The sequence below is a fragment of the Delphinus delphis genome, chromosome 12, assembly GCF_949987515.2.
Source record: "Delphinus delphis chromosome 12, mDelDel1.2, whole genome shotgun sequence".
NCBI lineage: Eukaryota > Metazoa > Chordata > Mammalia > Artiodactyla > Delphinidae > Delphinus > Delphinus delphis.
The window spans coordinates 11,396,419-11,419,146 of record NC_082694.2 but is presented as its reverse complement, the minus strand read 5'-3'; the positions used below and the strand labels follow the sequence as shown (position 1 = coordinate 11,419,146).

Genomic DNA, 22,728 nt, shown 5'->3' with positions numbered 1-22,728 from the left:
CTGTCTTTAACCAGAAGCCTGTTTATGCACTTATTTCTGTATATGAGTGGTATAAGGATATATTTGCCAAATGGATCTCCATTTGTCCCTAAGTCATTTATTTACCAGCTCAGCCTTTCCCTATTGATTTAAAATATCTTATCACATACTAAATTTTTAAGGTATAAGATCCATTTCTAAAATAGCTGTCTCTTTGTTTTAGTCAATAGGTTTCTTCTTGATCATTCCATATTGTGTGTTTACTATAGCATTGTTGTATGTTTTGATATCTGGTGGAGAAAGTCTGATTATTATTTTTTTAATGTATTTCTTCAGAAATGAATATTATGTTTATTTTTAATCTTTACTAATTTGGTAGGTGAGAAAATGTTATAGGTCATTTTTAATTATCTTTTTTGATGACTAGTGAGAGTAAACTTTTAATATTTTGTCCATTTGTCTGTGAAATAACTATTCTTGCCCTAGATATTTGGTGCTTTTCTTTTTTTTTTTTTTTTTTTGCGGTACGCGGGCCTCTCACTGTTGTGGCCTCTCCCGTTGCGGAGCACAGGCTCCGGACGCGCAGGCTCAGCGGCCATGGCTCACGGGCCCAGCCGCTCCGCAGCATGTGGGATCTTCCCGGACTAGGGCATGAACCCGTATCCCCTGCATCGGCAGGTGGACTCTCAACCACTGCGCCACCAGGGAAGCCCTTGGTGCTTTTCTTAACAATTTGTGAGAATACTTTTCTATGGTGAGAAATTAACTCTTTTTTTTTAAGATTTATTTATTATTTATTTTATTTATTTTGGGCTGCGTTGGGTCTTAGTCGCGGCACGCGGGATCTTTCCTTGTGGCGCATGGGCTTCTCCCTAGTTGTGGAGTGCTGGTTTTTCTCCTCTCTAGTTGCGGCTCGCAAGCTCCAGGGCGCCTGGGCTCTAGTTTGTGGCACGCGGGCTCTAGTTGAGGTGTGCAAGCTCAGTAGCTGTGGCGCGGGCTTAGTTGCCCCGCAGCATGTGGGATCTTAGTTCCCTGACCAGGGATCGAACCCACATCCCCTGCTTGCAAGGTAGATTCTTTACTACTGGACCCCCAGGGAAATCCTGCTCTTTGTCTTTTAACTTGGTAACATAGGAGTGTACATGTACAGTCTAAGTACATGTGAGTAGAAAAGCAAAGACTTCATGTTAAAGGCCCGTGTCCTTCCCACTGTGCGCCATGCTTTTGTGGCAGTCAGTGCAGTTTATATTCGTGTTTCCTACTCATTAAAGGGAAGATGGTTACTAAGGGTATTTTAATAGCAGGAACACCATTATGAGCATTTGGTAACATTGACTGTTAGTCTTTTCCCAAAATTAAGTAAGGAGAAATGTGCCAGTTCTTAAATACTAATGAATGCTCAGGGCTGGTATTTTATTTTATTTTATTTTTAAAATTTTTTTTCGATTTTTTAAAATTTTATTTATTTATTTTTGGCTGCACTGGGTCTTTGGTGCTGCGCCCGTGCTTTCTCTAGTTGCGGCAAGCGGGGGCTACTCTTCGCTGCAGTGCGAGGGCTTCGTGGGCTTCTCATTGCAGTGGCTTCTCTTGTTGCAGAGCATAGGCTCTAGTTGTGCAGCCTTCAGTAGTTGTGGCACGCGAGCTCTAGGTGCGCAGGCTTCAGTAGTTGTGGCACGCGGGCTTAGTTGCTCCGCGGCATGTGGGATCCTCCCAGACCACAGCTCAAACCCGCATCCCCTGCACTGGCAGGTGGATTCTTAACCACTGTGCCACCAAGGAAGCCCCGGGGCTGGTATTTTAGTGGGTAGAAGTATGAGCTGCCAGTTGAGTGTGTGGTTAAGAAGCTACGGAAGCATCCACCACATAGAGTGACCTTTGTTGCTGACTGTTCATTTCAGAATACCTGGAGGGGTAAGGAGCTGGCTCAGGAGGAAAGGAATCTACTGAAGAAGACAGATGCCATTCTTTGAAAAACTGTAATACCTAATTAGCAGTCTGGACCTCATGGCTTTGTTTTTGTTTGTTTGCTTACCATGAAAGGTCAGCCCAGCACGTATGGGGCCACACACAGGCTCCCCGCAGGAACTGAGAGCTCCGAGTCTTCCAGCTGTCCATCAGCAGACCTCAAAGAATGCAGGAGAGACACCCGAAGATGCATCTGTTGTTGCACTTACGGCAAATGCTGTCACCGCTGCTTTAGTGTCCCCAGCCGTCACCCAGAGTGTAGCTCCCCAGGTTCCTTTGGCAGCCCAGCCAGTGACAGATGCCATGTTGACGGTGGCCAGCAAAGATGCCAGGTAAGCCAAAGGTAGCCCTAGAGATGATAGTGGTATGAATGGTGTCTGACGGCTTCTTTACGTGACCTGCAGTGTCAAGAGCAATGTGTACATGATGGATGAGTCTTGTTTTTCAAAATAATTTTTAGATGGGCATGCAGTGGAAGAAGCAAGTTACCAAAACATTAGCCCCGGTTCTTCAGCCTCACCTATTGTTTCTTTTAGAGTATTTGTTTTACTTCATACTTCCCTCTTGAATTGTAAGTTTTCGATACACTGAAACTTAACAATCTTTTTGTAACTGAAGAATATACAGCTGTTAAACTGAAATTGCCTTTGCTTACTGGCTTTGACTGAACACAGGTAGGGGTTCATTACAATCCAGATAGTTCCTTGACGTATATTCTTCTCATATTCCTTCTGTCTTTCCACCGGGAGCAGTTTGGGATTAATATCTGCTACACAATATGCCAAAATATGTCTATACACTGCTGTGGAGGTTTTTTCTCCAATTTTGAGGGATTTTCCTAGATTACAGAAATTACAATTACTGTCGCATCGCTTGTTTATATTTTCCTCTTCAGTCACTTTGGTGCTCTCTCTTTTTTAAACATAAAAATTTTATTGATCTATTGGAAAAGATAAAAGCTACAATGTAACTCACACCCTCCCCTTGGGCTAAACCCCTTGGCACAGATTATGGTTCTTAAGTGCTGGTTCTCCTCAATGTCCAAGGTTAACTTTTACCAATGATTTCTCCTGGAAATAAGATTTAAAGTGATCATGCTTTTTCAGCCACATTAGGACAATAATTCAGACCTGTGTCCTGTATCAAACCATGTATGTAAAAAGAGGACTGTTGTGTGGGGCTGTGACTTCATTAGTTCTTAGTAGTTAATTTACACAACAATAAGATGGTCACAACAGCAGCAATGACAGGCCCCCGGAGACACAGTTCAGCGTGTCCAGCTGAACCTTATAAAATTATGAAACTCTTTGACCTAATGAACATTCAGATCATTCAGAAGCCTTTCAGACTGACCCTGACCTTAGCCTAGGCAAGGGACTGAAAGTACCCCCCTCACGCTCTCAGTGGCCTAGATGGCTGACCACGACAGAGAAAGGGCACCTTTCTCTGGTATCTCTATAAAACTCACGTTTTTATGACAGTTTAATGGGGATTTGTAAGATTAAAAGTGCTTTGCACTTTTTACTTTATACCCTCACAGGGTCCATTAAGGGAAGCAATGTTAAATAGACAGATGAGGTCCACTATCACGACTGCACTTAAAATAAACTGTGATGTAAGTGTCTCACGTACCATTTTTTCCCCTCTTGATAACTGCTGAAGTCTAGAGGACAATGCACTGTGGCTACCTGCCCATCACGAGAGAGGTGGCCCCTGTGGCGAAGGCGCCAGCGCTTCCCCACATCACAGCGCAGGAGAGTGGTGCCGGACGGCAGGCCTGGAGCTGGGGGTTAGCCCTTTAGCCTGTGTAATAAATGGGATCGTTCGAACCTCGTGTATGAATGATTATCGGGTGTTAAAGTACAGAATCACTATGTCAAGCAAACGTGAATACCTGGCCTTTATCTGTAAGAATTATTGTCCTCGAAAGGAAATGAAAGAAAACATAAAACATCTTATTCACTTACACTGTAGACCTAGGCAGTCCCATCTGTGTTTTAACAACAGGCTCGTCATTGCTGACATTTTTTACTGTTCTTTCTTGAGAGTTATTTTGTCTCAAGAGTTTTCTCTTCCAGGTGTATGAATAAAAGTACTCATGAATTCAAGCCACAGAGTGGAGCAGAGATAAAAGAAGGTAATGTTTAACTATTGATATAATACATTGCTGTCTAAGCTGTTTGCCCAGACTCGTCCAGGTCGCTCAAGGGTCTGTTTGGTGGCTGCAGTTCATGAAGGCTTCAGGCCTTAATGAACCTGGGTGTCAGCTTTCCCGTTCTTAGAAGGCAGGGGTTAGTTAAACCCCGGACCATTTCAAATAAAGGTAGAAATTCACTTGACAGTCACATCTTAGTTGGAATCCTTTGGAAACTTGATTTGTGAAAACTTTCCTATTAAATTTCTCAGCAGATTTTAATCTAAAACCAGAGTCATCTTTAACATGTTGTGAAGATGGAAAGGTGATTAAAAGTTTAATTAGGAGTGTTATACTTCCGTTTGGTACTACTTTGTTAGAGGTATTTGCATAAAAGTAAGTTTTATAAATAAAATAAGACACCTGGATTGGGTCTTCATTCCCCCCACTCCTTCATGTACTGTGCCATCCTTTCCTATGACAGTTTAGTGGGAGCAGAGCTACTTGAAAAAAGCAGTGACACCTACATTTAACCAGGACCTGACTGAGCACTAGTAGAAGCCAGGCACTGTTCTAGGTAGTGAGAGATGCAGTTGCGAACAGAAAGGACAGAAATCCCCACCCGCGAAGAGGGGGGAAGTGTGGCTGGGGGGGTTGGGCAGGGGTTGAAATCTCAGGGGCAACTGGGAAAGACCCTCACAAAGAAGGTGATATCTGGGTAGAGGGGGGAAGCGTCCCACGCAGCCCTTGGAAACCTGGTTCAGGTAGAGGGAGCAGCAAGGGCAGAGCCCTCAGGTAGGAATATCCCTGAACTGTTTGGAGCACAGCAGAGCGGCCAGTGGCCACAGGGAGCAGGGGAGGAGGAGGAAGTTGAGGTGGGAGCTGAGAGGCTCAGGCTGTGCAGGGCCATGTACACCATGGTTTGGGCCCGGCTGAGGGAGATGGAAAGCCAATCCTAAGATATACAATGTCACTATTAACTACTTCTGGGGTATAGTAGTTGGAGCAAAGAGGGCTATTTATGACCAGTCTGCTAATTTGATATGATCTTAGATCAAGCCACTTAATCTCTTTGAGCTTTTATTTCCTTTTCTGTAAACGGATACTTCTTGCCTTACCTACCTCGTGGGACTATTATAAAGAGAAAAATGAAAGATATGGAAGCATTATAGTAATGGAAGTCCTTAGTGAGGATTATCAAGAATAATAAAAATGTATAATAAGTATAATAAGTTTCTTAAATTGTGCCTTCTAAACTATTCTGATTTCTCTACTGATGCTGCATTTTGTCCCCATTTCTTTAATAGGGTGTGAAACACAGAAGGTTGTTAACACAAGTTCTTTTCACACAACTCCTAACACATCACTGGGACTGGTTCAGGCAACGCCATCCAAAGTGCAGCCGTCACCCACCGTGCACACAAAAGAAGCATTAGGTATGTAAGGCCTTTTGTTTGAATGTGTAGCATCTGACGACAAATTAATGAAAGCTCTTTTGCAGCCATGTTTACCATTATTCTTTCTATTCTTTTAAGGTTTCATCATGAATATGTTTCAGGCTCCTACACTTCCTGATGTTTCTGATGACAAAGATGAATGGCCATCTCTAGGTCAAAATGAAGATGCATTTGAAGCCCAGTTTCAGAGTAATAACAGATTGTTTAATAGCTACTAAGTGGATAGCGTAGTGGGTGGTTGCCCACAGAAATAGCAAGGATTATACAAGAAGTGGTCCTGGCCTTGGTTAGCTTGTCACATAAGGGCATGGAGTTTGTGAAATAAAAAAATACAACGTTATTTGGCAAGGTACTCAGTGTGTGCCCTAGACTTGGTTTGTTTCTTAAAAAATAATAAATTGTGCTAAAGAAGGACGAAATCTGCATGGGTAGGAATGGCCAGGAAGGGCTGAGTAGTTGAGGGATACTTGAGCTTTGCCCAGCAGAGGAATGTTCGGGCTGGAGTGTTGGGAGCCAGGACTAGCCCACCTTTGTCTAGAGTCAGAGGATTTGTGCTGGAAGCCAGAGAGAGATCACGATGAAGATATATAGAGAGCTAAGAGCTTAGGTCCTCATTGTAGGAAAGCAAAGACATGGCGAGCTTTATTCAGTGTCAGTGAGCACAGCAGCGCGTTAGGAGAACGGCGAACGCTGCTTTATGTGTGGCAGGAACTCGAGATCGGCGGCTCGCGCGCTAACCCTTGTGACCATGGTTAGTCCCTTCATGTCGCTGCAGAGTGACTTACCTCGTTGCCTAGTATTTCAAAAACTGACAGCAATTGTTTTCTGTAGCTCTTATTCCATTTTCTTATTTGTAGTTGAAGTTGCACCTAAAGGATAGTGTTTTGGGCCTATTTTAATAATTAACTGCAATTTTTTACCCTTGCAGAAAATGCAACATCTTCTGGGGCTTGGGGAGTCAATAAGATTATCTCTTCTCTGTCCTCTGCTTTTCCTGTGTTCGAAGATGGAAACAAAGAGAATTATGGGTAAAGAAATATCTAGTTAAGATAACACTGGGGGAGATGCATGTTGCCATAGTGACAGGGACAGTGCGGAGATCCCTCCAGGAGTCCAGGTGGTGAGCTGGTGAGAGAACAGGACCTGCCGATCAAATGGCCTGGGCCCCAGCCCCAGCTCTGCCACAGATGAGCCTTTTGACCACATGGCCGGGAGATTGCTGCTGAAGTTCTTTTCCAGATCTGCAGAGTTCCGGGGGGTTACAAGAAAGTAGTCCTTCCATAACAAAAGTATTTGTTACAAAAGGAAACCGTATGGTTATAAATCATCAGAGAACCAAGGGATCCTATAGATTTGAAATTGTATTCGCTGTAAATGAATTCACCAGTACAGGTATCCATACGTGCTCCGTATATATTTGCAGGATTGATAAAGTAGAAAAGGAAGTGGCTTATATTGGGTCACACTGCAGAGAACATTTGTTTTAAGGCTGAGCCCCATCAGGGTAGAGTAGGGTAGCATGAGGAAGTTTCACCATTAATAATTTAAACCGTGCAAGAGAGGTGTGAACTAAAGGTATCATGGTGTAGAAGAGGTTCATGTTCTGTAGCTAGACCAAGCACTGGGAATAAGAAATAAAACATGGCATCCATGCCATTCTGTTGGCCACGGCCCTAACTATTTTTTTATCCTTAAAACTTAAAACTCAAAAAAAATAAAAATAAAATAATAATAAAAAAAACCTTAAAACTCAGTGCAATAGAAAGTTCTGTATTTTCCACCCTCGCTTAAGTAACTGTAGATCTACTTTTATATACATCGTCAAGTTAATTCAACCTGCACTCAGTTTTGCTGTAAAAGTAAGAAATATGTGTATAAATATTAACTAAATAGGAAAAGGGGAGAATGTTTTTAACACTAACTTAAGTGGTAGAATTTATTTCCTTAGCATATTTTGCTGTTTGTAATTTTGCAAATCTTTCCTTAGATTACCACAGCCTAAAAATAAGCCCACGGGAGCCAGGACCTTTGGAGAACGCTCAATGTGGAGGTTCACTTCAAAACCAAATGTAAGTAAATCTCTGCTTCATCCATGAAATGGGTCCCGCAACCCTTTTCTTTTCATTTTACCAAATGCTTGTGCCAGTCAAATGAGGTGGTGTATTTAAAAAACTGTGCTGAAAAAATAAAATATTATGTGAAAATTAAGTTTTATAGAACATTATTCTATAATTATTTGCAAATCTATTATGCACCACACATTAAGAGAGATATAGAAACTGAAAAATGAGTTTGATAATGATCCTTGCCCTCTGAGAGCCTTCCCTTTAGACAGGCGGAACCACTGGGGGCATATATATTTTTCCTAGACCTAAGAAGTTTAATACAGGCTATATGGGAACTCTGTATTATCTTTGTAATTCCTCTGTAAATCTAGACTTTCCAAATTAAAAAAAAAAAAAATAGGGACTTGCCTGGTGGTCCGTGGTAAAGAATCCGCCTTACAAGGCAGGGGACACGGGTTCGATCCCTGGTCAGGGAACTAAGATCCCACATGCCGCAGGGCAACTGAGCTCGTGGGCCTCAAATAGACAGCCTGCGTGCCGCAAACTACAGAGCGCACATACCCTGGAACCTGCGCGCCACAACTAGAGAAGAGAAAACCCTCATGCCACAACTAGAGAGAAGCCTGTGTGCCGCAGTGAAGATCCCGTGTGCCGCAGCTAAGACCTGATGCAACCAAAAATAAATAATAAAATGAATGATAAATCTTTAAAAAAAAAAAAAATTGGTAAACAAAACGTGACTCTTGCATGTGATATAACTCCGCTGGAGTGTGTTAAAGATGAAGTGTCCCAGTTCTGGGGCAAAGAACGGACCCACGATGTCCTTGGCTCTGTGTTAGCCAGGGGTTACATCCATTTCTTCGAAAAAATTAAAATTCCTCATTTTTTTGAATCTTAAAAAGTATTAATGTATTAAATTTCATCTACGAAACAAGGAGATTGCTACTTTTTTTCCGTTCATCTTTCGTTGTAGGAAGTACCTCACACTGACGAGTTTTTGGATGATTCAACCGTGTGGGGTGTCCGCTGCAACAAAACCCTGGCTCCCAGTCCCAAGAGCCCAGGAGACTTTACATCTGCTGCACAGCTGGCATCTACGCCCTTCCACAGGCTTCCAGTGGATTCAGTGCACCCTCTAGAAGATAAAGGTGTGCCTTACACTATCTTAGTGTCTTCTGCCAACTTCAGTTCTTTTACTATTATAGTTTTCTTCTGGAAGATTTGAAAATCATAAAGAGGAAACTTAAAATCCATTCACTGTATTATTACATATATGGTTTTTGGTTTTGGCATAATGTCTTTCTAAAGTCTATGTGCATTTTAAAAGTTTGATAACTTAGATTTTAGGTAGAACGGGAGAAAAATCTATAGAAGCATTTAAAGGCAAAGATACAAAGTCCAACCCATTTGTATGGGATTATAGCTTTATTTCATGTTTTACAACAAACTAAATAGCCACTACAGACAGACTTGAATGTTAAAAATATGAACATTTTATTTTCTAATTTGGTAAGAGTAACAAACAGCAAATTTTAATCCTTGATATGTATCTACAAATTTTATTACTTTAGAGATGTAGCCAAGTACTATCCTCGGAAAATCATATTTAAAAATTTTTTTAGTGATCTGATAAAACTCGCAGATGGTCCTTATTTTCCCCAGACATAACATTCTCATATCAAAGATCTTTATACATATGAACTGAAGCTTAATGAATGACACAGTTATTGAATACAGATAATTATTACCTATTAAATACAATCCTGCAAAATAAATACAGGCATACCTTGTTTATTGCACTTCGCAGATACTGGATTTTTTTAAACAAATTGACGGTGTGTGGCAGCGCTGTGTCAAGCAGCCCAGTGGCACCAGTTTTCCAGCAGCATTTACTCACTTTGTGTCTGAGTCACATTTTGGTAATTCTCGCAATATTTCAAACTTTTCCTTATTGTTATATTTGTTATGGTGATCTGTTGTCAGTGGTCTTTGATGTTACTATTGTGACTGTTTTGGGGTGCCACGAACCTCACCCACGGCAGATGGTGAACTTAGTCAATGGTTGTTGTGTGTGTTCCCTGACTGCTCCACCCGCTGGTCATTCCCTGTCTTCCTCACTCTCCTCGGGCCTCTCCCCTGAGACACAACAATAGTGAAATTTAGGCCAGTTAATAACCCTACAGTGGCCTCTAAGTGTTCAAGTGAAGGGAAGAGTTGCACGTCTCTCACTTCCAACCCAAAGCTAGAAATGATTAAGCTTAGTGAGGAAGGCGTGTCGAAAGTCCAGTTAGGCCAAAAGGTAGGCCTCTTTCACCATGTGGATGCAAAGGAAAAGTTCTTGAAGGAAATTAAACGTGCCACTCCAGTGAACATATAAATGATAAGAGAGCAAAACAGCCGTATTGCTGATACGGAGAAAGTTTGAGTGACCTGGATAGAAGATCAAAGCAGCCACAACATCCCCTGAAGCCAGAGCCAGGAAGCTGCAGAAGAAAAGTGTGAAGGTAGCAGAGGTTGGTTCGTGAGGTTTAAGGAAATAAGGCATCTCCTTATCAAAAGTGCAAGGTGAAGCAGCAAGTGCTGATGCAGAAACTGCAGCAAGTTATCCAGAAGATCTAGCTAAGATCATTAATGAAGGTGGTTATACTAAACAGCAGGTTTTCAATGTAGATGAAACAGCCTTATATTGGAAGAAGATGCCATCTAGGACTTCCATAGCCAGAGAAGAGAAGTCAAGGTCTAGCTTTAAAGCTCCAAAGGACAGGCTGACTCTCCTGTTGGGGCTAATGCAGCTGATGATTTTAAGTTGAAGCCAATGCTGTTTACCGTTCCAGAAGTCCTAGGGCCTATAAGAGCTATGCTTCATCTATTCTGGCTATTCTCTATAAATGGAGCAGCAAAACCAGATGGCAGCAAATCTGTTTACAACATGCTTTACTGAATATGTTAAGTCCACTGTTAAGGCATACTGCTCAGAAGATTCCTTCCAAAATAGTACTGCTCATTGACAATGGACCTGGTCATCCAAGAGCTCCGATGGTGATGTACAATGAGATTATTTTCATGCCTGCTAACACAACATCCATTCTGCAGCCCATGGATCAAGGAGTAATTTAGACTTTCAAGTCTTATTATTTAAGAAATACATTTCAGGGACTTTCCTGGTGGTCCAGTGGTAAAGAATCCGCCTTCCAATGCAGGGGACGCAGGTTCGATCCCTGGTCAGGGAACTAAGATCCCACGTGCTGTGGGGCAACCAAGCCCGCGCGCCTCAACTAGAGAGATGCCCATATGCCACGGCAAAGATCCTGCCTGCCACAACGAAGACCTGATGCAGCCTAAATAAAAAAAAAAAGGAAATACATTTCATAAGGCTATAGCTGCCATAGACAGTGATTCCTCTGATGAATCTGGGCAGTCAATTGAAAACCTTCTGGAAAGGATTCACCATTCTAGATGCCATTAAAAACATTTCTGATTCACAGGAAGAGGTCAAAATATCAACATTATCAGGAGTTTGGAAGAAGTTGATGCCAACCCTCATGGATGACTTTGAGGGGTTCAAGACTTCAGTGGAGGAGGTAACTGCAGATGTGGTGGAAATAGCAAGAGAACTAGAATTAGAAGTGGAGAGAAGGTGTGACTGAATTGCTGCAATTTCATGATAAAAAGTTAATGGACGAGGAGTTGCTTCTCATGGATGAGCAAAGAAAGTGGTTTCCTGAGATGGAATCTACTCCCGGTGCAGATGACAACAAAAGATATAAAATACTACATAAACTGAGTTGATAAAGCAGCGGCAGAGTTTGAGAGGATTGACTCCAATTTTGAAAGAAGTTCTACCGTGGGTAAAATGCTGTCAAACAGCATTGCGTGCTACAGAGAAATCGTTCATGAAAGGAAGAGTCAATCGATGTGGCAGACTTCACTGTTGTCTTATTTTAAGAAACTGCCACGATGACCCCAGCCTTCAGCAGCCACCAGCCTGATCAGTCAGCAGCCACCAACATCGAGGCAAGACCCTCCACCAGTCGTAAAAGATTGACTCCCTAAAGGCTCAGGTGATGGTTCGCATTTTTAGCAATTAACTTTTTTAATTGAGGTATGCACACTGTTTTTTTAGACATGATGCTATTGCACACTTAAGACTTCAGTACAGTGTAAACATAATTTCTGGGCTTCCCTGGTGGTGCAGTGGTTGAGAGTCAGCCTGCCGATGCAGGGGACACGGGTTCGTGCCCCGGTCCGGGAAGATCCCACATGCTGCAGAGCGGCTGGGCCCATGAGCCATGGCCGCTGAGCCTGTGCGTCCGGAGCCTGTGCTCCGCAACAGGAGAGTCCACAACAGTGAGAGGCCCACGTACCGCAAAAAACAAAACAAAACAAAAAAATATCTATATGCACTGGGAAACCAAAAAATTTGTGTGACTCGCTTTATCGTGATGTTCGCTTTATTGCAGTGGTCTGGATACAAACCCACGATATCTCTGAAATGTGCCTGTGCTATGAGACCTGGGACTGCTTCACCTTTTTCTGCTAATTTACTAGCCAAACACTATCACTGCTGGCGTTTTTTTTTTTTTTTAATAGCAGTTGTTAACTGAAGGAATAGGGAAAGAACTGCAAAAGAATTTCATTCCCCTGGATGAAAGCTTATTGTAAAGTGAAGTCTGAGCCTATAGGCCTAAAAGTTTTTAACTAAGGAGTAAACATTTTTTCTTACTGTACTAACCAAATATATTTCTTTCCTGAATTTTAAAGGAGGATTTAGTTGAAACTTGGACATTTGCCAAGTGCTATCACAGACTTGCTACTTTAATTCTAAAAATTTAAAGTTGTTTCAGTTTGGAAAACCTAATCTGTTTAACAGTCAAGAGTCTTTCATAAAGTCAATATTGACCTTTCTTAGTGTATTTGCCACTTTGATTGTATAAATAGAAGCTAATGTTCTAGTACTAAAAATTGTTAGCACCTGTTCAGTGAAGCAGTATCTGATAAAATTTAATCTAGTGTAATAGTTGGCTCTATATTGTATTAGTATCACTTGGTAGAAGTAATGCTCTGTATTTCTGCCCTATCTAGTTTGTCTCTCCATAGATAGATTTCTTTTTTTAATTAAAGGGAGTGATAGTAAGTATTGCCAGGTTGCTTTCTGGTGTGAACCTCTGAGTCAGTTCAGTCAACTAAACGCTGACTAAATAAGGCAAGTTAGACTGAAAGACACCAAAATCTCCGCCCTCCACAAGCATTTCAGCCTTTTATGCTCCATGGCCTTGGCATCGGCTTCTCCTCAAACGGGGTGTGCGCACTGCCGCCCGTAACTTCCCGTGGTCTGGCCATCCTCCCGCGGTGGACCTCCTGCTCTCTGGGCTCTTTTCTCTTGAAGGACTGTATGGATTAGGTGTATAAGGTTGAAACGCTCACATATAACGGTAGAATTTTTTTAAGTGATTTTTTTTTCCCCATTTTTTAAACATAGTACATTTTACCACGGAATACTATTTTGAAATTATAATGAAAGTCAGTGTAAAAAGGAATCCTGGACTTTATAACCATATAAAATCATATGTGTGTGTATAATGCCCATCTCTACTTTTCTGTATATTTCAGAAAATGTGGTAGCAGAACAGTACACCCATGTGACTTTGGATTCTTGTGAAAGAAACAAGGTGGAACCCTTGAAAGAGAGAAAGTTCAGGTATTGTGTGGGTGCACGTGGTCCTGTCTCTCTCCCTTTTCATTCTAGCTTGCTTCTTAAGCTGTAATGGAATACCTCATTCCAGCCCTTCTTTAAGGGCTGCCAGAGTTTTTATCAACTCAGAGATTTAAGTCAGAAGGTACTGTCTGTACATATAAATAAAATGACACTTGGTACATCAGGGCAGTGAGAGAAGCAGCTGGGGTATCAGAAAATCCCTGGGGAAACTGTTCCTGTGACTGACTTCCACTGATTTGGGGAGCAGAACTGCAGATGCTCTTGCCAGCCAAAGACTGACATATAAAGACTATTGCAGAACTGAGCAAACACCTAATTGCTTCTGTATACCCATTATAATTGAGAAAATCAATAACTTTTTTTTTTTCTTCTTTTTGGCTGTATTGGGTCTTCGTTGCTGCGCACAGGCTTTCTCTAGTTGTGATGAGCACGGGCTACTCCTCGTTGCGGTGTGTGGCCTTCTTATTGCGGTGGCTTCTCTTGTTGCGGAGCACAGGCTATAGGCGTGTCAGTAGTTGGAGCACACGGGTTCCAGTAGTTGCAGCACATGGGCTCAGTAGTTGTGGTGCGTGGGCTCTAGGGCGAGGGGGCTTCAGTAGTTGTGGTGCTTGGGCTTAGTTGCTCCACGGCATGTGAGATCTTCCCAGACCAGGGATCAAACGCGTGTACCCTGAATTGGCAGGCAGATTCTTAACCACTGCACCACCAGGGAAGTCCTAATAACTTTCTTTTAAGAGGAAGAAGATAGAATGTTTAAGCCTCTTAGGTTCTGATGCAAAATGCAGACTTCCCATACATACACTAATGCTTTGCAGAAGTAAAATTCTGCCATATTTGAATAGTCTGGTGAATGTCATAGACGCTAAAAGTAGCTACAATCTTTTGAGTATTTATTATATTCCTGCACAGCACTTAACGCTTTTCATGTACTGCACCCTTTAACTAACCCTTATAATAACTTTAATTGTAGGAACTTTTCTTTTCCAGCATTATAGATGAGGAAACCAGATCCAGAGGGCTAAATAAAGGACCCAAAGCCATACGGCTTCTACTTTGCAGCCCTGGGATTTGAACCCCTATCTCTGATTTCAGAATCCTCGCTCTCACCACTATGCTGTACTGCTTCTTATTATCAAAAACCTCTTCTTGAACTAAGACCCCAGTAAATAAATGATTGGATTAAAGGACATGAGCAGAACTTACAAAAGAAAAATTAATGAATAAACATGTAGAAAAGGGTTAACTCACTAGAAATAAAATTAATGCAAATTAAATAGATTTTGCCTTTTAATTTAAAATTTTACTCAGTGGGCATAGTCTATTACTGCCCACCAGGAATCTTCCTTTGTGCAGCTAAACTTTTGACTCATAAGACTACCATAAACCACACTTGGCATAAGATTAATTTAGATGTATATAGGACAAAAATCACTGTTGCCAGCAGGGTAATACTGTCCAAGAAACTATTGTCTTTGACTGCATGTGACAGTTAAGCTGCAAGGAAACAAGACTCATGTGGGGAGACACCCAGGGACAGAGGCTTCCTTAGCTTCGAAACCTTCTTCCCAGGGAGTCAGTGGCTCTTGCAACACTCCATAGATTTAGTTTCCAGAGTCCCTGCCAGGGACAGGCCCATTGCGAGAATCATTATACCTGAAGCCCGAATCTGGATTCCCAGCACATGTTCATAATTCTCCCAGTCTAGATACAGCTATTTTTTATCATAAGCATTGATGACAGTGATACCTTACCTTTTAAGTTTTCAGTGGAGAAGGGGAAGAGCTAGAAAGTTAACCAAAATTCACAGTTTTGTGGAGAAGGGAAAAGGATTTTATTCATCGTTTATGCACCCACAATAATTTGGGCACTCACGTTTCTAGTAGCAATGTACATGGGTTTGGAAACACATCTGTTTTGTTGTAATACAAAATATTGGAAATATGTTCAATATCTAAGAACAAGGGAATTGTTACACTTCATCACACATCCACTGGATTAAATGGTGTACAGCATTAAAATCCACAGTAGAACTGTGGAGAAACCCAGCAGACACCACCTTTCCCAAATAATCAGGCTAACGTCACCCGTGATGACACATGGTGATGTCATGGGAGGAGAAGGGTCACCTCTGTGATATTCTCCCCAAACCAATACTCATAGTCTAGCCAGGAGGAAAACAAGGGAAACCCAGGGCTTCCCTCATGGCGCAGTGGTTGAGAGTCCGCCTGCCGATGCAGGGGGCGTGGATTCGTGCCCCGGTCAGGGAGGATCCCGCATGCCGTGGAGCGGCTGGGCCTGTGGGCCATGGCTGCTGGGCCTGTGCGTCCGGAGCCTGTGCTCCACAACGGGAGAGGCCGCAGCAGTGAGAGGCCCATGTACCACAAAAAAAAAAAAAGAAACCCAAATTGAGGGACAGTCTACAAAATAGCTGGCCAGTACTCCTCAAAACCGACAAGGTCTTAGGAAACTAGGAAAGACTAAGAAAGTGTCACAGAGAAGAGAGTAAGGAGGCTGACAACTAATGCAGCATGGTGTCCACGATTGGATCCTGGAGCAAACACGGGGCCTTGTGGAAAACCTGGCGAAATCCAAACGAGGTCTGGAGGTTAGTCAGTAGTAATATGACAAAGGTTGGTTTATTGGTTTTGACAAGAGAGCCACTTTAATGTGAGGTGGTAACACTAGAGGAAATTGGTGAGGAACATATGGGAATTCTCTTTTATCTCTGTGACATTTCTTTAAATCTAAATTCCAAAATTAGTTTATTATTTTAAAAATTCATGGTAGGAAAATGCCTGTGTCAAGAAGTAAAAAATGCAACATGAAGTTGCATGAATTCATTTGTATAAAAATATATACTCGTGCATCTGTTTGTAGATATGTGGATCTAAAGGTGCAGAGAGAATATGTGTGTGGAGACGTATGTACAGTCCAAACGTGTTATTTGCATTGGTTCTTTTCTATAAAATCACTGCAAACACTGAATTAGCAAATACTGACCCATTGCTTCTAGGGGAAATACACAGTTAGGATCCTACAGGCCTGTGGTCACAACACTTTGTTTAAAGACACTTATTTAGGGCTTCCCTTGTGGCTCAGTGTTTAAAAATCTGCCTGCCAATGCAGGGGACACGGGTTCGAGCCCTGGTCTGGGAAGATCCCACATGCCACGGAGCAACTAAGCCTGTGCGCCACAACTACTGAGCCTGCGATCTAGAGCCCGCAAGCCACAACTACTGAGCCCACGAGCCACAACTACTGAGGTCCATGCACCTAGAGCCCATGCTCCGCAACAAGAGAAGCCACCGCAGTGAGAAGCCCGCGCACTGAAACGAAGAGTAGCCCCCACTCACCGCAACTAGAGAAAGCCCATGTGCAGCAACGAGACCCAATACAGCCAAAAAGAAATAAATAAAATAAATAAATTTATATTAAAAAAACACTTATTTAATATATACTATTGATTCATTAACATTGAACTCATGGCCAACAGCGCTGTAACCCATGCCTGAACAAAACTTATCCAACACATATTTTCTCCACAAGACACGTCACAGCCTTCTTGCACTTAGGAAGGCTAGACAGCACTTGAGCACTGCACTTGGGGAACAGTTAAACAGCTAAATCACCAACTAAAAGCACAAAAATGCAAGAAAAAGAAACACCCCACATCGCTAACTATACTGTGAAAGGACACTGTTTACAGTATGAGCCGAAATGAGAAGGCAGAGCGTCACCTTGCTCGACCTCACCTGGGAACATAAATGTTGAGTGACTCAAATTTTTCATTGTTCTGCACGTCTTGAGATGACAGCAAAAGCACCATGAGTGTTGTTTGGGGTAACAAATAAATATTTTCATGTAGGTGAATTCACAGGTATGGAATCCTTGAGGAATGAGAATCGACTGTGTGTGTGTGTGTGTGTGCGCGTGCGTGTGTAGAAATGTACTGGTGTTCGGTTGTTGGACTATGGCTGACATTTTCTGTTTGTTTCAGTGTTATAAAAGAAACCATTTTTGGAATAAAATCTTCAGTCCCTATTACAGTAGTGATGCTTAGAAGACAACTTGAGAAAATAAACCCTTTCCTACCAACATCTCCTACTAAAGAATATCCAATGTGTCACCTCACCTATTTAATATATTACCACGTTTTTTATTTTATTTCTATTCATATTGTACGAGCTGTGTATCTGCATATATTTGTTTGTATGAAGAAAATGCTTTAATAAACTCTTTGTGAAGCAGTTTTGAAATCTCCTAGAATGAAAAGGAAACTGTTTTGTGGGATTTTTATGTGTTCAAACCCAATAAAGCTTGTAATCATGTGTGTTTATCTTGTCCCTTTAACACATCCAGTCCGATTGAAGAGAAAAGCTCAGAACCAGCGCTCCCCACAGATGTCTCTTCAGCATCCTTGCTCCGTCTGAGCCAACCTGCTGCAGCTGTGCTGACCAGCGAGGCAGAGTGGGGCCTCAAGGCCTGTAAACTCACAGACCCTGACTTTGCCCCTGCAGAGGATCCAGCAGACGCCAATGCCAGGTTCCAGGCAGAACCAATGCAGACAGGCTTGCTTGGGAATATCGACGCTCCAGGTGTGAACAGATGCTCATTCTTAATTGTTCCCTGAATAAGGACAATAACCTGTTAAAAGCTATTCCATGAAAGAAGCTCAAAGAGCAGGGCCTTGAATGCTGTTGAACGCAAGCTCAGACAAACTTGCATGCTGTGTCACCGAGCATACAACAGTAACATACTTGAAGGACTAATTAATTTGTTTTAATTTTAAAAGGTATCAAAATAACTACTGTTGGAAAAGAGAACTGGAATTGGAGGGCCCATTATGCCAGGCGTTTAATCTAATACTGTTATCCCCATTTTACAGAAAAGTAAACAGGCTCAGAGTTAAAGGACCCCACCCCCACCCCAAGGTTACACAGAAACAATCTTAACAGTGGACAAGAGCACAGACTCTGGAGATAGACTAGCTAGATTCTAATCCTAGCTCTCCATCTTAGGCTGTCTTGTGATCTTGGCCAAGATTATTTCAATTCTCTGTGGCCCTGTTTTCTATAAAGTGGAGGGGTTGGCAGTACCTACTTTAGGGTCTTACTGTTAGGACCAAGTGAGTAAACATCAAGGGCTCAGAAAAGTGTCCCGCATCTGCTTAGCACTAGTAAATATCAGTCATGTTGGATTAGTCTTTGATAACTGCCACTAATAGAATTTTTTATAACATTCTAAATTGGGCAGAAACTTTTTTCTTCCCTTTCGAAACGGTTTCTCTTTGTGTCTTTGTGGACCCAAAGTATATCTCATACAGACAAATTGCATGTAGGTAGTATGTGTTAAAAGGCAGCATGTTTTATAAATAGAAGTGGAAAGCAATTTAAAGAATACATATATGGTTGTGTTAGAAGTAACTAATCTCCAAGTTTGCCTTTAAGACATGTACCCATAATTGTGTTAAAGGCAAAATCTAGAATAGATGCCCTTGGTGTTAATTTCCTTTGTCCCAACTGAATATTGATTTAAATTTGTAGATCTAAAATGACAGATAATGAACTGTGCAGAAGTACCCATTTTGACTTTTGAAAATGGTTCTTTATTATTTGAATCAATGCTCTTTAAAGATAAGGCTTTTGAAAGCTTATTTAATGAATGTCTCCACTTGCTTTGTCTATGATTTATTTGGTGAAAGTCTTGGATACTGAATTCCTTTTCCTTTTTGTTCCTGTTCCTTTAAGACTTCACTGTTGAGAATCCCTGGGATGATGAGTTGATTGTCAAACTTTTATCCGGGCTTTCTAAACCAGTGAGTTCCTATGCAAATACTTACGAATGGCAATGTAAACTTCCAGCCATCAAACCCAAGACTGAATTTCAACTGGGTAAGAACCATATGGGTAATAAAACTTTAAACTCTATTTTTCTCTGTGGGAAGTTGATGTTTATTCCTCCTGGCACCGCCCTCATCCCTACCCCTCCGCCCCCTCTCCCACTTCCAGTAAAAAGTTTTATCTGTAGTATTAAGATGAGAACATTTTGTTAAGGCATGACTGTAGGATTTCGATTGCTGTTGGGACTATAACTTATAAAGGGCAATTTGGCAATATCTATCAAAATTTAAAATGCATATACTTTTAGACCCAGACATCCACTTTTAAGAATTTCCTGCAGATACACTTGGATATATTCAAAGTAAGGGTGTGTGTAAAGCAACAGATTGGAAACAACATAGGCATCTAAGGGGACTGCTTAAATAAATTATGCGACATCTCTACAGTAAACTACAGCTCACTCTGTGCAGCTAGGGAATGATCTCCAAAACATGCTGCTAAGTGAAAGGGCAGACTAGTGTTATATGCTGCTTTTTATTTCTTAAAAAGGGGCAAGATAATATATATTCATATTTGATAGTATTTCCAGAGAACACTTGAAGGGTACTCAAAACTAATAAAAGTGGTTAATTGTTAGTGGAAGGGGAAACAGGGTAGATGTGGATAACAGTGGGAGCAAGACTTCTCATAATATACTTTACACACACACACACACACACACACACACAGATTCCCCTATTATTAACATATTGCATCGGTGTGGTACATTTGTTAAAGTTGATGAGCCAATATTGATACATTATTATTAACTACAGTTCATAGTTTACATTAGGATTCATTCTTTGTGTTGTACATTCTGTGGGGTTTGACAGATGTGTAATGACATGCATCTGTCATTACAGTATCATACAGAACCGTTTCAGTGCCCTAAACCCCTGCACTTCATCTATTCATCCCTTCCTCCCTCTACCTGAAACCCTAGCAACCACTAATCTCCTACTGCCGTCCCCACATAGTTGTAATCATTACAGTATATAGACTTTTCAGATTGGCTCCTTTTGCTTAGCAATATGCATTTAAGTTTTCTCCATGTCTTTTCATGACTTGATAGCTCTTTCTTTTTCATCTCTGAGGAGTATTCCATTGTGGGAAGGTACTATAGTTTATTTATCCATTCACCTATTGAAGGATATCTTGGTTGCTTCCAAGTTTTGGCAATGATGAATAAAGCTGCTGTAAACATTCCTGTACAGTTTTTGTGTGGACGTAAGTTTTCAGTTCATTTGAGTAAGTACTAAGGAGTGTGATTGCTGGATCATATAGTTAAGGCTATGTTTACTTTTGTAAGAAACTGCCAAACTGTCTTCCAAGGGGGTTTGTACCATTTTGAATTCCCACAGCAATGAATGAGAATTCTGTTGCTCCACATTCTTGTCAGCATGTGGTATTGTCAGTGTTTGGGGTTTTAGCCATTCTAGTAGATGTGCAGTGGTATTTCACTATTGTCTTTAATTTGCAATTCTTTAATTATGTATGATGTTGAACATTTTTTCATATGTTTATTTGCCATCTGAATACCTTCTTTCCTGAGATTTATGTTCAGATCGTTTGCCCATTTTTCAATCAGGTTGTTTGTTTTCTTATTAAGAGTTCATTGTATATTTTGGCTATACAGTGGTCCTTTATCAGTTGTTTTACAAAGATTTTCCCCCAGCCTCTGGCTTGTCTTTTCATTCTATTAGCTGTGTTTTTTGCGGAGTAGTTTTCAATTTTAATCAAGTCCAGTTTATCACTTTTTTCCTTTCACGGATCATGCTTTGGGTGTTGTATCCAAGAGGTCATCAGCAAACCCAAGGTCACCTAGATAGTCTCCTACGTTATCTGCTAGGAATTTTGTAGATTTGTGTTATATATTCAGATCTATGAACCATTTTGAATTAACTTCTGTCAAAGGTGTAAGATCTGTGTCTAGATTCATTTTGCATGTTGATGTTCAGTTGTTCCGTCACCATTTGTTGAAAAGACTATCTTTCCTGCATTGAATAGCCTTTAGTCTTTTGTCAGTGATCAATTGACTATATTTGTTTGGGTCTATTGCTGGGCTCTCTCCTCTGTTTCATTAATGTATTCGCCTATTCACCAATACCACACTGTCCTGATTTTGGTAGCTTTTATAGTAAGTCTTGATGTTGGGTAGTGTCGGTCCTCCAATTTGTTCTCCTTCAATACTGTGTTGGCTGTCTGATTCTTTTGCCTTTCCATATAAACTTTAGAATTAGTTTGTCATAATCCACAAAAATGACTTCGTGGGATTTTGCTTGGTATTGCATTGAATCTATAGATCAAGTTTGGAAGAACTTCACAATGCTATGTCTTCCTATCTGTGTATATAGAATATCTCTCCATATATTTAGATTTTTAAATTTGTTTCATCAGAGTTTTATAGTTTTCCTCATGTAGACCTTGTACATTTTTTGTTACATTTATACTTAAATATTTCATTGGGGGGGCGTTGCTAATGTAAATTGTATTGTGTTTTTAATTTCAAATTCCACTTATTCATTTTTGGTACATGTGGCATAGAACTAACTGTTCATAGTATTCCTTTATTATCCTTTTAATGTCCGTAGGATCTGTAGTGATGCCCCCTCTTTCATTTCTGGTATTAGTAATATGTGTCCTCCCTAATTTTTCTTAGTTGGCCTGGCAGAAGCTTATCAATTTCATTGATGTTTTCAAAGAACCAACTTTTTTTCCCACAGAACCAACTTTTGTTTTCATTGATTTCCTCTACTGATTTTCAGTTTTAAATTTTGTTGATTTCTACTCTGATTCTTATTTTTCCTTTTCTTCTGCTTACTTTGGATTTAATTTGCTCTTCTTTTTCCAGTTTTCTAAGGTGGAAACTAAGATTATTGATTTTAGATCTTCTTTTCTAACATATGCATTCAATGCTATAAGTTTCTAATACTGCATTTTCCACATCTCACAATTTCAATAAATTATATTTTCAAAGTGTGTTATTTAATCTCCAAGTTTTGGGGGACTTACCAGCTATCCTTCTGTTATTGATTACCGGCTTAATTCCACTGTGATCTGAGTGTATACTTTGTATGATTTCTTTCTTTCTTTTTTTTTTTTTTAATTTGGTGAAGTTGTGTTTTATGGCCTAGAATGTGGTCTTTCTTGGTTACTGTTCCATGGAAGCTTGAAAAGAATGTATATTCCACTGTTGTTAAATTAAGTATTTCATGAATGTCTATTAGATCCAGTTGATTGGTGGTGGTGCTGTTCGGTTCAACCATGCCCTTAAGGATTTTCTGCCTGTTGGATCTGTCAATTGCTGATAGAGGGATGTAGAAATCTCCAACTATAATAGTGAATTGATTTATTCTCCTTGCAAGTCTGTCAATTTTTGCCTATTTTGATGCTCTGTTCTTAGGCTCATACACATTAAGGATTGTTATGTCTTGGAGAACTGAGCCCTATATCATTATGTAATGCCTTTCTTTATCCTTACTCTTAAGTCTGTTCTGTGTAAAATTAATATAGCTACACCAGCTTTCTGTTG

At 40.8% G+C, this 22,728-nt stretch overlaps 1 protein-coding gene across 1 annotated transcript in view; it reads left to right on the top strand.

The window, feature by feature from the left end:
* The window catches only part of BUB1 (BUB1 mitotic checkpoint serine/threonine kinase), a 41,767-nt gene that overhangs the window by 11,886 nt on the left and 7,153 nt on the right, over positions 1-22,728 (top strand). The window contains exons 11-20 of the mRNA XM_060027696.1: positions 2,020-2,276; positions 4,023-4,081; positions 5,386-5,514; positions 5,614-5,724; positions 6,464-6,563; positions 7,523-7,604; positions 8,575-8,749; positions 13,212-13,299; positions 17,677-17,912; positions 19,065-19,208. Of these exons, the coding sequence (XP_059883679.1) occupies positions 2,020-2,276; positions 4,023-4,081; positions 5,386-5,514; positions 5,614-5,724; positions 6,464-6,563; positions 7,523-7,604; positions 8,575-8,749; positions 13,212-13,299; positions 17,677-17,912; positions 19,065-19,208 (1,381 nt within the window). The remainder of the gene's footprint in view (positions 1-2,019; positions 2,277-4,022; positions 4,082-5,385; positions 5,515-5,613; positions 5,725-6,463; positions 6,564-7,522; positions 7,605-8,574; positions 8,750-13,211; positions 13,300-17,676; positions 17,913-19,064; positions 19,209-22,728) is intronic.